Source organism: Parasteatoda tepidariorum, chromosome 8 (genome assembly GCF_982258835.1).
Source record: "Parasteatoda tepidariorum strain Cologne lab strain chromosome 8, Ptep-v5.0, whole genome shotgun sequence".
Taxonomy (NCBI): domain Eukaryota; kingdom Metazoa; phylum Arthropoda; class Arachnida; order Araneae; family Theridiidae; genus Parasteatoda; species Parasteatoda tepidariorum.
The window spans coordinates 17,342,159-17,358,636 of record NC_141762.1 but is presented as its reverse complement, the minus strand read 5'-3'; the positions used below and the strand labels follow the sequence as shown (position 1 = coordinate 17,358,636).

The 16,478-nt window shown below is 30.3% G+C and overlaps 2 protein-coding genes across 4 annotated transcripts in view; one reads left to right on the top strand and one right to left on the bottom strand.

Annotated features, from left to right (window-relative positions):
* Positions 1–3,075, bottom strand: part of LOC107439093 (synaptic vesicle 2-related protein-like) — a 38,908-nt gene extending 35,833 nt beyond the window's left edge. For both annotated transcript variants that reach the window (XM_087149906.1, XM_087149905.1), the window contains exons 1-2: positions 2,857–3,075; positions 2,184–2,272 (exon numbers count right to left, since the gene is read on the bottom strand). In XM_087149906.1, coding sequence (XP_087006032.1) covers positions 2,184–2,272; positions 2,857–2,947 — 180 coding nt within the window. In that variant the 5' untranslated portion in view covers positions 2,948–3,075. The remainder of the gene's footprint in view (positions 1–2,183; positions 2,273–2,856) is intronic.
* Positions 3,076–7,899: 4,824 nt separating this feature from the next.
* LOC107439097 (ATP-dependent RNA helicase DHX33) overlaps positions 7,900–16,478 on the top strand; it is a 34,939-nt gene continuing 26,360 nt past the window's right edge. Inside the window, exons 1-5 of one of the 2 annotated variants that reach the window (XM_087149903.1) lie at positions 7,900–8,186; positions 10,283–10,333; positions 10,518–10,589; positions 11,289–11,342; positions 15,216–15,271. In XM_087149903.1, the coding sequence (XP_087006029.1) occupies positions 8,061–8,186; positions 10,283–10,333; positions 10,518–10,589; positions 11,289–11,342; positions 15,216–15,271 (359 nt within the window). In that variant the 5' untranslated portion in view covers positions 7,900–8,060. Of the gene's footprint in view, positions 8,187–8,536; positions 8,688–10,282; positions 10,334–10,517; positions 10,590–11,288; positions 11,343–15,215; positions 15,272–16,478 lie in introns of those variants that run through there. The other variant, XM_087149904.1, reaches the window with a different exon arrangement.

Below are 16,478 nucleotides of genomic sequence, written 5' to 3'. Positions count from 1 at the left end.
ACGGAGTTGAACATTAGTAATCGTAAACCCGAAATCAGGTCTGCTGTTCTTCGACGGTTATAAAACAATATATCAGTTACATTAAAAAAAAACGAACATTTAAATCATTCATAAACTGTAAATAGTATTTTACACTTAAATAACCTAAAGAATGAATTTCAAGAATCAGATCAGGAGCAGTAAATATGAGTAGAATGTTATCATTTCCTTTCATTTAAACAACAGCCAATCGAAATACAGAAGATTAAAATGTGAGTGTTTAAAAAAGAAATGAACGAGACACATTTATTATGATTTGCATAACTTTAAAGTCCCGCAGTGGACTCATCGTTAAGACACGGTTCCCAGCAGATCACCGAAGTCAAGCATCACTGGCTGCGGTCAGTGTGCGGGTGGGTGACCACTTGGATCAGTCTGCGTAGGGACCGAGGGTGTGCGGTATTGGTCCTCATTAAACTGTACTACCGTAAAGTGCTCGACTTCGCGCGTAGGTCGTCGGGCTACCGAAGCGGGGGTGCCATCCCCTCTACAGAAGATCAAAATTATGATGGCATGCCTTCGGATCATCCTCAGGGATGTTTCCTAGACCGTCGCCAATAGCCCATTGTGCAACTCTAGTGCGACGTAAATTAACAACAACAACAGCATAGTTTTAAAACTCATATTTTCTAATTTAGAGTTTAGAAATATTTAAAAAAATGAGAAATGAAAATTATTTGCCATCACAAATTCGAAATGTGAAATTATGATGAAATTCCCGCGCAGCGTTCGCAATAACGAGCGTTAGAGCCTAAATATTAAGCGTCAATTTCGTTATGTCAAACTCTTAATGCTTAGATATCAATTTTTCAAAGAAACAAAAAATTATTTTAATTACAGATTAGAGGGATGTTGCATGGCGTTTGTATTACCTTAATTGTCACGGTAAACATATTTTCTACCCCTTAGGGATTCTATGATTTCTGATAAATATTGGCGCATGTGCAGTATATCTCTAATGGCGTTAGAACACTCAGCAAAATTTCTCTATTATCATAATCATGCAAACTTTAATTTCTGATGTGTCACTTTTAAGTGTCGTCACAGAATGATATAATTTACAGAATTATATAATTTGTTATTAAAATAAGTTTTATTTATCTAAATTACAAAAAAAATAACAATTTTAGTTGGACCGTGGTAGCATAGTCGTTACAGAATCAGATGCAGGTGCTCGTAAAATATGTGTACTCAAAAGTCCTATGGGCTATCACTGAGCAGTACCATGGTTGAGGGATCTGGAGAAAATTTCCTTCCCCTTCAGATCGGTGACATTAAGGAAGTGGCCTCACGAATGAATGGTGTTGCCATCTATCAGTGGGCTTCTGAGCGAAGACGAACTTTCACCCATGCTGTAGTCTCTAGTCAAACGAAAGGTGCAACTTCCTGGCTTAGTTCGCAAAGGCGAGTTTGATTTGTCTACTTGTCTTTAGAAACAAATATCAAACAAAACTTTAATTACACTTTGTAGGAAATTCACTTTTTTATCGTGAAATTAATTGCTTAACTATTGTCTGTCCTCTCAGTGACTTTTTAAGTAATCTGTGTGTACTCTTCTTTGAAGTAAAACTATTTGATTTGACAGACGATTTGTTGACGAGTGTGACACATTAATGAACAAGGCTGACTTTGACCAATGTTCTTAATACTACGAATTCTGCAGATCCTGGCATTTATTACAATTAAAATAACAGTCGTTAGCTTTTATTAGACGCTTTTATTACTTGTTATTGTGAGAAATTTCTTTCTATTGTTTATTGAAAATCGAACCTTCAAAATTTCTCATCACATCACCCTAATCGAAAAGTAACTTCCCTATGCACCCTTTTTCAGCAACAATTTTAACTTGTCCCCAGTTGGGCTCAATATGGGGCCTATAAGAATATGCACCGAGGAACCAATATTGGGATGTATAGATTTTTTTTATATTGATCCTAAAATGGACTTTATAGGACCTATACTAGCTGAATTACAAGGACAGCCAAGCTATACCACCCCACGTTCAAGAATATTTTATACAGGGAATAATATATATGCTGCTTTTTTACGAATACTCAATAAAAATGATTTGTACATCTTTAGAAAAATGTTCTGTTTACCAATCACTTAGGATAATGTCTCTGAAATATTAAAAAAATACTTACCCACCCTAGACCTGCAAGGCATGTCAACCGGATTTGAAACTTTCCGTATCCTGCTCTTTCAATCGCTTCATCGATTGTAAATGTCTGGCCTAAAATAAATTACTCTTTCAGTAAATAATTTAAATAAATTGAACTTCGCGAAAGGAAAGGAAATGGTATTTGAAACAATGATCTAGATTAGCATTGAAGATGTTCATGCTGGCATGCATTTTTTTAAACAAAACAAAATGAAATCAAATGAATGAAGTCAATATCAGACGTGCGAGATGCAATGGCTCAGGTGATAGAGCGTTCGCCTTCCAACGAGGTGAACCGGCTTCAAATTCAAGCGATGGCCGGTCGATACGATTTCCGCATCTGTCTCGCATGGACCACAGTACTGATGTGAAATATCGTCAGTGGTAGACGGGTCATGAGTTAGAGTCCCCTTGATGTCAGGCTAACCGGGGAGGTTCTCGTTTTCCTCTCCATGTAACGCAAATGTGGGTTAGTTCTATCAAAACGTCATACACGAAGGCAAATTTCTCTCAATACTTGATCTAGAATTACCTTGTCTTCTGGTTTGGGTTCAGAATTACAAGGAGACAGTGTTGAACATTAGTAGTCGTAAACCCAAAAATTTAGGTTGGTTGTTCAACGACGGTTATAAAATAAAATATCTGACTTGCTTTACCTTGCAAATCTTGGACACACTTTTCCTCTAATTCAATTCCTTTCATTACGATTTCTTTCTCTAAATTCCGTTCCAATTCATGAACTTCCATTTGTATTTATTCTTTACTCTTAACTGCTCACTTAAACGGCATTTTTAGACGTATTATATATATTTACCGTGCGATCTTTACTGAGATGTAACTTAATAACGCTCGCATAAAGCTCCAAAACAGCTAAAAACAACAGCGATTCTAAAAAGTAGTAATAAAAGGTTTCATCTGATGTGTGTATGCGTGAAATCCAAATGTCTACTTTTACAGAGCATTTTGAATCGTTCAGCAGTAATCGAAGTTATTATTTAGCAGCTAAACTTACACATCATTTTTTAGTACACGTAATAAAATCTGGGTGCACTGACAAAAATGACTTCTTAAATATCGGTGTATACTTCGATGTATGATGTTCTTTATATATTTCTCCATACATCATATCAAGATAACTGTCGTCTTACCGTTCTATGATCATCAGCGTGAAAATCACATGATTGTTTTGTTATTTTTAGACAGCTAGGGAGATTCATATATCCCTAGCTGTCATTTTAAGAAAATTAATAAAAACTATAAGGGAATTTACCTGTAAATTATTTATTTACCTCCATTTATTGATATTTACCAGTAATATTTATTTAAAAATTCTTTTTTAATATTATTCTGTTTTTATTTTGTTTTTGATTATTATCCAATATTTAAGTCTATAAACTTAACTAAAAAAATAAATGAGTTGCATTTATTATTATGATAATATAATAAAAATGCAACTTATTCATATATCATTTATCATATTATGTTACAGGGGGCGGGGGGACAACTTGCGGCTCTTTGAAGGATTATTTGTGGCTCTCGATAAATGTACCCAAGTTCCCTTTTCATTTTTGTGCCATTATATTTTAAAAAAATTATTATCGTTCCGTATGCGTTTCAAAATGCATTTTAAATTACTGACAACAAATGTGAAAGACTAAGTGCAACGTTGTAACTAATTTCATTTCAGTCCAAGGTAAGAATGATATGACTCATTGAAAACTGCGCGAACGAACCTAAACAGTGGCGCAATGGTTCGTAATCGACCGACTCCAGTGCTCTATCACCAAATTTTAGTCCCGCAGTGGACAGATCGTTAAGACACGGTTCCCAGCAGATCACCGAAGTCAAGCATCACTGGCTACGGTCAGTGTGCGGGTGGGTGACCACTTGGATCAGCCTGCGTAGGGACCAAGGGTGTGTGGTATTGGTCCTCGTTAAACTGTTCTACCGTAAAGTGCTCGACTTCGCGTGCAGGTCGTCGGGCTACCGTCGCGCTACGTTTTGTTTTGCCGCACAAACACTATAAGACTTCAATACTTGTATTTACGATAGAAAAATACACAGGGAAATGACGGAATGAAAAAAAAAATTAATTTCGATTATTTAATCGATAATTATTAACTGTTGAACTTACAGTAAAAAATACCACGCGGGCAGATCTGCTGCCCGCTGAAATACAACAAGAGAGTTGAAGTTTAACGTGCTGAGAGATTCATTCATATTTATGAAGTAAACATGAGTTTTTTTTTAACTCTAATTTGATTGATTTAAGTGCTTTGTTATGAATTTTTTTCTCAGTTTGTTTCCGCTTTAAATGTTGACTATTTTTCCATTGCGGTAGAAAAATTTATTTTCTCTCTGTAGAAGTTTATTTTCTAAGCTTGTACTAACAAAACAAAAAAAAGAGGGAAGAAGTGAGAGAATAGAGGCTGCCAGTTTAAATCTCAACATTTAAAATGAATTTTTTTTTTTTTTTTTTTTTGAAAATAGAAAAACTTAATACAGGAAAGATAAAGACCGTCTTCTTTTAGAACAATTATAAGTCTCGTAAATGATAAATCTATATTTCGTTTATTTCTCTTGATCGGATCAAGCAATATTTATTCTTTAGGTTTACTTTTTTCTCAAGTACTGATGATTTTTTTTAAATCAGAATAATCGATCATTTTGTTATAGCTTACAAGTTGACAAAATGTTCTTACACAAAATTACGATAATGGTATAGTTTGTTAGCAAAATGTTCTATATTTTAATGGAAAATATTGGAGTCTAAAAAGGAAAAAACATTGATAAAGGAGATGAAATTATGAGGAATGATGAGCTGAGCGAGCAGGGGATGGAACCTACTACTTTATGTAGAAATGTGTACCCTTAACGCAAGCAACTAAAGTATATTAACTTTCAAATTCTTAATAATTAATATTTATAGAATAATAATAATCAATGACAATAATATTAACCAATAACTATAATAAATAACTAGTTACACTATTGCTACATAACCTCCTTGGAGGAAAATGTTTAACAAATTTAAGTAATTAACCAAGTAGTAGTAGAAATAAGAATTTAAATTAAAGAAGGATATAAAAATTAAGTTTAAGAAAAATGCTACAATGGTAATCTATGTTTATATATATATATATATATAAACATAGAGAGAAACATAGAGATATAATCTCTTCATCAGCTCACACGATTATATCCGCAAAAAGTAGTGATATTTGCGGATATAATCGTGTGAGCTGATGAACGGATTATATCTTTTTTTTTATGTGTCAGACAGTCACAGAAAGTCAAAAAAAATTAATTAAATAAACGCAAAATCCAAAGAATATGGGGCGATTGTTGACTTTAAAAAGAACTTTTTCTCCCCTTAAAGGGTGATAAAAATCACAAAATGGTTTTTGCTACGATATGATCTTATTATATTCGTGAAATTTCTGAAAGTTTGATATTTGAAGCTATAGTACACAGCCTTCAGGGCCAGTACCGTTTTTTTTATTAGCCTTTCTCCCAGAGGTAAGTGTTTTTTTTCTTCTTTCTGTGGATTGGTAAAGGTGGATAATTCACGTTTGCATTTTTCTTCTGACAGGCACAGGACGCTAAATTTATTTTCGGTCCTATTCATTTTGACTTCCAACGTAACAATAAATCTACGCTAATGAATTATAATTAACAAACTAATTTTCCATTTCAGAATCAGGAAAGAGAAAATTAAACATTTCTTTATTAAAATATTAAAATGCATTCAAAAATTATTTTATTAGGCCATTTAAACTTGCCACGTCTTCTAAAGTTTTTTTAAACATTCCTTCATTATCCAGCGATAAAGATAAAATTTTGTTAATTTTTTAATTGTTTATTTTTTATTCGATTGCGGCCATCACCTGATATTATTTTATACGTTGTTCTTTTTTCAAGATAGCGACTCATTTTGTGGTATTCCCTATACTCTTTAAACTGTTTTTTTTTTTTTTTTCCTTTTTAATTTTATGAAGACGGCAATTGTTTATTTAAACTTCGCCCGGTATTCTCGACACTGTTGCTTTCTTTAGGGTAAATGGTAATTAGTATCGATTATTTAGATTGTTGTTTTAAGATTACCAGCCATTGCCCGGTATTCTCGAAACTGATATTTTTCTTAATCTATTTTAAATGTGAAATTCGTTGTTTCCCCCAGAGGGAAGAAAAATATTTCCCTATTTTGAAATCGATTCTAGCCTTAATAAAAATGCCGGCAGTCACCATACTTTGTTTATCTTTCCTTGTCTGCGAAAAAAATAAAAATCTACTCCCAAAGAGAGGATCAATCTAAATATAATCCTCCAAGCTTAGATCTTATTTCATTTAAATAATTCTTACCTAATTCATTGCCCTATTTTACAAATGAGCTGACGTCAAATTCATTTTGCTTTGCGCCACCTTAATAAATTTAAAATGTGTTTTTTATTGAGTTAGAAAATGTTACTCATTCACAATTTTTTGGGGTTGAAATATAAATTTTTTATTATAATCCAAAAATAAAAAAATGCTTTAAAGTTAAATTTTGCATTTTTACCATTTTTCCAGAAATTGGAAACTGGTATTTATTTAACTTGCCAATACTTTGCGATTTCGGTTTAAAATCAGGAATTGGCATCTTTTTCTATTCTTTTTCAAAATATTTATATTTGTTAAGATTTTTAAAAAAAATAATAATAAAAAAAATCCTTTATTTTTTAAAAAAATTGAACTATAATGAGCTTAAATTCGAAAGCTTTTGTAATTTTCCAGTTATTTAGTAATTACTAAATAATAATTTAAATTATTATTTTATATTTTTATTATAACTTATTCATTTCGGAATACTGGAAAAACTAGAACATTGAAAATTTTAATTACCCGTGTTTACCTTTTAGTTATTATTATTATTTTTTTTTCACATGATAAAAAAAAATAAATACGACAATGTTTTGGAAAAATAGTAGGTACTTTCTTTAAATCTTACTAGAGCTGCACATGGGTCTGGGGAACATTTGTGAGGATGATCCGAAGACGTGCCACTACAATTTCGATCCTCTGCAGAGGGGATGGCGCCCCTGCTTCGGTAGCCCAACTCCCTACACGCGAAGTCGAGCACTTTACGGTAGAGCAGTTTAACGAGGACCAAAACCGCACACCCTCGGTCCCTGCGCAGACTGATCCAAGTGGTCACCTACCCGCACACTGACCGCAGCCTGTGATGCTTGACTTCGGTGATCTACTGGGAACCGTGTCTTAACGATAATAACTGCGGAACTTTTTCAGGAAACGATAACATTAGGGGCCGTTCAAAAAGTACGTACACAAAAATGGAGAAATTTCAAACCCCTCACCTCCTTCGTACATTACCGTACATAAGGTCTTACTCCCCCCCCCTTTGAGTACGTACATTTTATTAGTCTACCCCCCTTTTTCATAAAAATTAAAATAATTATGTTTTAAATAAAATTAAATATTCACTTAAGGAGTGTGTAGAATAAAGTCAAATTTAAATTTGGTGTATGTTTATAAAGTACGTACTTTGTGTAATACCTCCCCCCTCCCCATCGTACTAAACCGTACATAATAGCAAATCCCCTCCCCCCCCTTCGGGATGTACGTTCTTTTTGAACGGCCCCTTATTTAATATTTTCAGAGTAAAAACAGTTTAGTTCTTTGCTTAGCAAAAATAAGCAACCGAAACTGTTAATTTTTTACAGAGGAACTTGTCGCTTTTTTACGTTTACATTGACTCAAATCAAAATAAATATCCACGACGAATCGGCATGCGCTGAAAGTATTTTGTTTTTTTTATAATTTATGATTATATTTTTCTCAACTATTTGCACTTTTTTCTATCATGAACGACCGAGAAAAACTTCCAATTTTCTGTTGTAAAGCTGACATTTTAGAATCCGTAAAAAAATCTAGAACTATTATCTTTGTTGGGGAAACTGGAAGTGGAAAAACTACTCAAATTCCTCAGGTATTCTTTTTACAATTATGCTAATCCATTTTGGGAAGTACTTATGCATAACTTTAATTAATTTCAAAATATTTGTATATGCTGAAGAGAGCTGCGAGCTAAAAAATGGCTGCAAAGTCTGAGATGTCTCAAATATTTGTGTAGACTCTAAGTTGACTATGAATTAATATATTTGCATTAAACCCCCTTTTATTGACTGAAAATATTAACACTAGGACTGGTCGATGTTAAGATTGTAGTAGAAATAAAAATATTGACATCACTTATTATGAAGTCAGCATCAGAGGAATTATGCAGTTAAAAAAAGAAAGAATGTTTTTATGACACTTTGATTCTCAATTACAGTCACATATGAATTCATCATGTCAGTGAGACGCATTTCGGGGAGATTCCCGTATCCTGATCTGTGGGAGAATAATTGAAGCCTTGCCAACTTCCGTGCTATGACCAGCGAGAAACTAAAAAATGAAAAAACATCACAGAGAGGAACAAACTCGAAAGGTATAACTCGCAGCCGCTCCCAAGGCAAACATCTTCATTTAAGAAAAAAAAAATTGCAAGTTTGAAATCTATTTGGCAATTGTAGTTGTCACACAGATTATGATAAGGAAATATCCCCTGTATTTCTATGTTCAATCAATCACAATAGAAAAAATGTGAGCAAAGATAATAAAAATCACCTCAGTAATCGCTGTAGAGTTACAGTCAGTTAAATGTTCTTTGTGAAAGCTTGCGGTCATCGATGTCTTACGAGTTGTCGCACATGAGGATGTCAACATCGATGCATTGTTAGTACACCATTATTTAAAGTGATTTGTAGAAAAAAAAAATGCCTAACCAAGCAACAGATCAGCAATGATTGCATAACATCAATATTTCCTAATGCATCGATGTATCACTCCACACAGTTTTAGTGTACACTGAACAAGTTGATTTTATGAATGTTTACAGAAGTTAATTTAGATTAAATATATATATTTGTTACGCATATACTAATTAAATTATTTTCCTACAACAAAAACTATAAACTAATAAAAGAAAAATATTATGCTGCTAAAAAAAATTATTAATGGAATAACATATTTGTTCTGAGGATATTCACGTATCGGTACCTGTTTCCAATAACTACTAATGTCAAAGAGATATTTTTAACTCACAAAAGATTAGGGGGAAAAAAGGTTTATCTCGGTGGGTGGCAACAAAAGATGAGATGGCTCAGAATCAGACTCATTTACTGTAAGAAGGTCTTGGGTTCGCATGGACTCGGACTCATTATAAAATTTCCTTGCATTTTTTGTACTTTTGAATAAATATTTAGTTTTATTACTTATAAAAAAAAACAATAAAAAAAATTGCATTGATATCCTACTTCTATCCAATGCTTTTTCTTTGTAAGGCTTAAACTAATTGTCAAATTACTCATATTTAGCTTGAAAGTTTGATTTTTCTTTTTGAGTGGCAAGACCATAAAATTTGGCTTTTACTTAACAAATATCTTAGGCTCTTAATGATCCTATTTGTTTCAGGCTCAAATAAAAAATTTTGAGCTTGGACTTCTCATCTCTACTGTCCAAACTCATCTCTATTGACTACAAGTTGAATGAACATTCAGTTAATTTCCTTTTGGGATTTTTTATATTGTTTTCTTGTAGGCCACTGCTTTAAGGTTGCCAAAACTTTGGTATAGATTTATTTTGGCATAGGTGCCAGTATAGAAATTCTCTTTTTTGTTTTGCCTGACTAAGTGTAAAAAACCAAATTCCAATGTTTTTCCCTTTTCAGATTTGGAAATGTTAAATTTGGCAAATTTTAGTTGCAAAATATTTTCATTTTGAAGTAAAGAAAAATTCATAAAATTATGTTTTATTTTATTTATTTATTTAATTTAGAAAAATCTATAAAAAGGTAAATAAACAAAATTACAAAATCTATGAGTTATTTGCTATTTTATTTTAACTTCTTTTAAAACCTATTTACTACTTAAATTTATAAAATATTCTTTTTAATAAATTAGATTTTTTTTTTTACTCAATTTGTGACCAGCTTTTTTTGCAATGTGATTCTGTTCTTTTAAAATTTGACATATTTATTTTCAGTATCTGTATGAAACTGGTCTTCATCGAAACAAGTGCATAGCAGTTACTCAGGTACCAAATTTCAGTTTGAGTTCCTATAACTGAAATTACCATTTTTATATATTTCTTTAGATATTTATTGAAATTATTATTTTATTTAATAGAATTTATGTACATCCATAATTTCAGATATACTATTTATGCTATTTATTACTCAAGCCTTACCAAATGTAAACCCCCTTCTTTTTTTCCCTAGCCTCGGAGAGTTGCAGCTGTGCAAATCGCAAAACGAGTTGCCTTTGAAGCTAAGACAGAAGTTGGTGCGACAGTAAGAATATTTTATTTTTTATTGAAGAATATTTTATTACTGCCCTAAAAAAGCTGTTATATCTTGCTTGCATTCCAATTTTTATGACCGCATTTCTTATTGTTTTAAGGAGTTTCAAATGTTGTATGCTTAACCCTATTTAATGCAAAGTTTTCCATTTTTATGTGTATCAAGTTTTATATCTTTAGAAAATTATATGAAATTGGATAATTCCTTGACTTCTACTGTTATACTGGGGTCCAAATATTGAAAATTTTTATAAAATAAAACACAAATGCATTGTTCTCCCTAAGTGTTTTTAGAAGAGCGTCTTAACATTTATATATATTTATATATAGGTTCAAAATGAAGATAAAACAAAGGAAAATTACAGACATATGAAAAGGGGGGGGGGGCGAAAAATAATAATAAACAACTAGGGAAGAAAAAAAGGGATAATTTTTTTTTTAAAAATCCAGAAAATAAAACATATAATCTTTTCATCAGCCCACACGATTATATCCGCAAAAAGGAGTGCTTTCTGATATTGTATCAATGTAGCCAAAGCAAAATATATTAATACAATAGTGTGAGGAGCACTCAATATATATATATATATATATATATATATATATATATATATATATATATATATATATATATATTTGTGTGTGTGTGTGTTTGAAGCTTGTAAAAAATGCTTTTAATCTGTTATTCTAGGTTGGATATTCAGTGCGATTTGAAAATGTGACTTCTGCAGCTACTAAGATTAAAGTAAATAACATTTTGTATTCTAACTTATATATTTTTCATGATGTATTTCTAATATTATCATTTGATGTTAACATTAATTCTTATGACAGTATATTTAATGACCACTATATTTTAAAGGTACACACCAAACTTTGATTACTCAAAATAATTGAGATTGAGCCTATTTCATATAATTAGGGATGATTGTATTCCGGATTTTTCTTTTCGAGGTCTAAAAACTAGAAGCAGGGCATGTAATTTATTCATGAATATCGGAAAATTCCGCTTACCTCAAGACCATTGGTTCACGAACTTTTGCGAATCAAAAACTTACGATCCGATTAAATTATGAAAATTTTGATGAAATCTATTAATGAGATCTTTTCCTATATGTGATTCTTCCTTCAATTTGATTCTTTTGATTTGGTGGATTTTGAGCAAGACGGGAATCTGCTAATATTGCTATTCTTATTCGCACGTTTTTAATATCAAGCTACGCATTTTCAATTTGTATTCACATGATTTAAAAATTCAATGTCACAATTTTTATTTTTGAGCTTTTTAAAATCCAACATCGCTATTTTAAAGTCCACTGTCGCAACTCATATCCTTGCGATTATAAAATTCAATATCATAATTCTTGTAAGAAGTAAGTTTTTTCTTGAATCCGTTACTATTGAGTTGTGATATTCTTCGTAAATAAGTAATTTAATTATAAATGTTTGCTCAAAAAATTATGTTAAACATGAAACAAGTATGGTACATAAATTAAGTATGGTACAAATTTTATTATTTTCATTTTGTTTCTACTACTATCATAGGGAAGATTTTGCAAATCAATAATTTTTAAAATTTTTTGATTGTAATTAAAAATTTTCGGGGAGGGGGATGTAACATAAAAAACTTCAAACAATCTTTTTATGTTATTCCTTTTCTGAGTATTCTTTTCTTAATTTATTATTCAAAATGAAATGCTTTCTCACGCTTTTAAATTCACATCCTGTCCTTAAATCTATTTTTGGCTCAAGTATACATTAATTAAATGAAAGACTTTTTGCTCTTTGTGGGAATTGCGCGACCTATTTAATAAACCAATTACAATTACTAAGATTTCCCCTATTCCCTAAAATGAAACATTTTACCGATTTACTTTGCAAGATTTTCCCTAACTTATATCGAGGAGCACAACTTTTCATGACCACTTTTATAGCTGTTTCCTGTCTAATAATTATCTATACATAATAATAAACGCGGCTGTGTGTGTCTGTAATCACAATATATCGCCCCAGAAGCCTCGCCCGGGCACGAAACTCGGCCCATAATTGTGTTTTGACATAATGAAGAAGTATTTTTTTTCTTTTTCAAAAATTTTGATTAGTTATTTAGTTATCAGTCATTTTGTGAGTCCATGCTTTTCGTCTGCTTTTTCGTCTTCAAAGAGCCATATTAAAAAAACTATTAAAAAATGCATATACTTTTCCCCACTCTTATAAATGTATGCTAATGCGAACCTCACAATTGAAATATTAATTTTCGACAACTTAAACCAATAATATACGAAGGAATTAATAATTTAATTGTAAAGTTCGCATTAGTTTTCATTTATTAAAGTGGAGAAAAGTTTAACTTTTGTATTAAAAATGTGGCAACATATTCGATACGTAAATAGAACGCTTCGCTTTGATATATTTGTCGCTGTTCATAATTGTTATAATAAGTTTTTCTTCTTCTTTCCACGCTCTATTTTTTTTTCCTTAAGCGAAGACGATAATTTTTATAGCGATATTGTAGTACTTTGTACAACTAAAAATTCTTTTCACAACACTTTAAAAATATTTACTTTATTTTCTTTATATATACAGAGAACAGTCGGCAGAGAATTCAATTAGGTTGAAAAACATTTCGCTAAAAAGGAACGAATTCCAAAAGAAAAAATAAACAACTTAAGGAATAAAAATGCTGATGCCAGCCAATTTTTTGAAAGTTAACTTAGAAATAACAAACCAAACGATGTTAACAAAATGACGTAGAAAGCGCAACTAGATCAAAATTATACAAGCACAACTAGATCAAATTATAATACCTGAGTGCTTGGCGTAACAGATATAGAAATAGAATTTGATACCATAAAAAATTATATAGAAATAGAAATTGATACCATAAAAAATTTATTCGTTTTCGTGTTCTTTTCATGTATTTAGCATTTTAGTTTTTTTTTCTTAAGCGTTGTAGCTATGTAATTTCAAACATCCTCAAGAGCTATAACACATCTGCAGCAGAACTGGATATGAAGACAAAATTGCTGGACAGGAACACTTTAATTGTCCACTAATCTTTAAAATCTTCTAATCTTTGTCCACTATGTTTTAAAAAACTTTATTTGTGAAAACCTTCAGCGTGGCGGACAGCTGGCCGCCTTAGGCGGCTAGTTAATAATAAATTTGCACCCTCCTTCCCTGCCTAAGACCTGTTTTAATCCTTCCACTCGGCAACAACGTTATACATATATATATATATGTGTGTGTGTGTTTAAAAACAAAATAAAGGGAAAAAAAAGAAAAGTAGCAAAAAAAAATTTCTCACACTATGTTATTGAAACCAATCAAAAATTTTAAAAAAGCTGGCGTCGTTAGGGGGCAGCAGCCCCGGAAGTCATAAAAATGCAAGTAATATTTTAAAAAATTTGGTTTTTTCTGAACTGTCCAGAATTAATAAAATTTGCAATAATATTGAATACTTTCAAGATGCCATTAGTAATTTTTTAAATAATCTGGAAAGTATGGTTTTCCTGTTAATTTTTACTATATTAAAGGTAAAATTAAAGAAAAGATTAAAAATTATTAGTTTTTGTTTCCTTTTAATAGGACTAGATCGAGACTCAACTGAGTTGCCCCAGTTAAGCTTTTCTACTTTAAGAGGGTAACAGTTTTCTTCCCCCCCCTTCTTTCTGTGCATTAAGTGGAGGCATAGTTTGTTTGTTAAATTCAGTTTGATTTAGGATTTTCAGAATGTAGTGTGCTTTTGTTTTGGCAAAGGAATATTTTTAAGTAGGTTTTTTGAAATTTGTTTTTTTTTTTTGTAATTTATGTATTTTACTTTTGTATTTCGTTTTTGTATTCTCTTTTTCTCTCTTCCTAGAATTCTTGCGAAACCTTTGGGATACAAAGAGAGCAAGATTTAGAAGTTTTTCGTGTTCTCTCGCTAGAAAAGATTTTGTGTTTTTATGACTTCTAGGCTTGTAGCCCCTGATAATGTCAGCTTCAATTGTTATCATAATAATTTTCAATGTTTTCTTTTTTAAAATTTTCTTTTGGTTTCAATTTTCTTGTGGAATTTCTGCTGTATTGTGCAGCTTTCCTTTGTTATTGTAGTTTTTGACTGTTTCTTACGTGAATTTTTGATTTCTCTTTTCATTACAATTGTATTAATATATTTTGTTTGCTTTGACTTTATTAATACAATATTAGAAAGCACGCTTTTTGTGGATATAATCTGGTCAGCTGATGACGAGATTATATCTTTTCCTTATTTAGTTTTTTGACTTAAATTTATTTTAAAAAATTTTTTATTCATTAATAATTTTTCTTCTCTTTAAAAAATTTGTATTTTTCTTTCCATGTCTTCGTCGTATTTTAAACTTATATATATATATGCAAGTGTCAAAATATTTATTTTAAAAATATTTACAACACTTGTGCAGACATTTTGTTTATAGACTAAAATTTTACCTGTCTTGTTGCCATTGAAAGTTAGTATTAATAAAAACCTATGTATCAATGCTAGGAATATGTAACTATTTTCTTCTAACACTTCTTTTAAATTAATTTTCTGTATTCTATTATTTGCTTTTAATTTATGTATCAATAATTTAATATTATTTACCTTTATTTTTAGTATCTCACAGATGGTATGCTGCTGAGGGAATCTATTACTCACCCTTTATTACTTGAGTAAGTAATAAAAATGGTTTATTACATTTCATATGCATCAACTAATTTCAGTTTCTGAATTTCAAAAACCTTATAATCAATTTCATTTTTATCTTTTTTATGTTGAGTCATCATCATTGTAATTTTCTTTTTCAATTTTTAATAAATAGAATTTTTCATTTCAATGTGAAGAATGTTGTAATAAGATTTTTTTTCCTGTTATATTCATGTTATAATGCAGTTTTTAAATGTTGTGTAAGCATAATTTCTGTTTTATTATATATATATTTTTTAATATCCACAGATGGAAAGTTCTTTAAAATACACTTTTCACTTCGATTTATTTATGATGTAGATAAAATGCTCTATATAAAGAGTTAAATTTGATAAATTAATTATTTGATATTTTTTTGTATATTTGTGTATATTTATTTGTTTTGTAATTGTATTTTATATTTGTATTTGTATTTTTTTTTTTTTTTTTGTATTTTATATTTGGAAAATTATATTAATGTGTTGTTATATTTCTATTGTTACCATTCACAACATATTTCACAATTTTATGAATTTTATCAGATTACCAAAAATTGATTGTACTTAGTAAGAGTCAATCAATTAACAGAACAAAATCTTCTGAGTCTTATCTGAGTTGCTAATTTCTTATTATTACAGCCTATGATTATTTATTTCTACTATGTTATGGTTATTTATTTACTTAAGCGCCAAATAATTTTCTGTAAGACTGTTTATTTTCTTTAAGAAATAATAAAGTTACATACATTTTTCTAAGTATTTTTTCTAAGTTAATTTGTTTCTAACCTATTTCAGTTAATTGTATTTTATGGCTTGAATAATCATTTGTTTGCAAAATTTCATATTTTCCATCATCAATGTTTCTAATGCTGTAAATGAACTCTAAATGAATGAACATTTAAATAATGATTTTAGGTTAAATATATATTTATTTTTTTAAAATTATTTAGCTATAGAATAATTATGGAAATTTTCTTCCATATTCTATCTAAGTTCCAATTATAATTTTTTCTTCCTAAATTACACTTTGCATTTTAGCATTCCAAATGTCAATAGTTCTGTTAAAATATTCACATAAATGTGAATATTTTAAAATATATGTATTAAATATAAATTTCCATTTATTTTACTTTGAAATCATTTAAGAGAATATTCGATCACTGTACTGATGCTGTTGTGATTATATTTTCTTTTC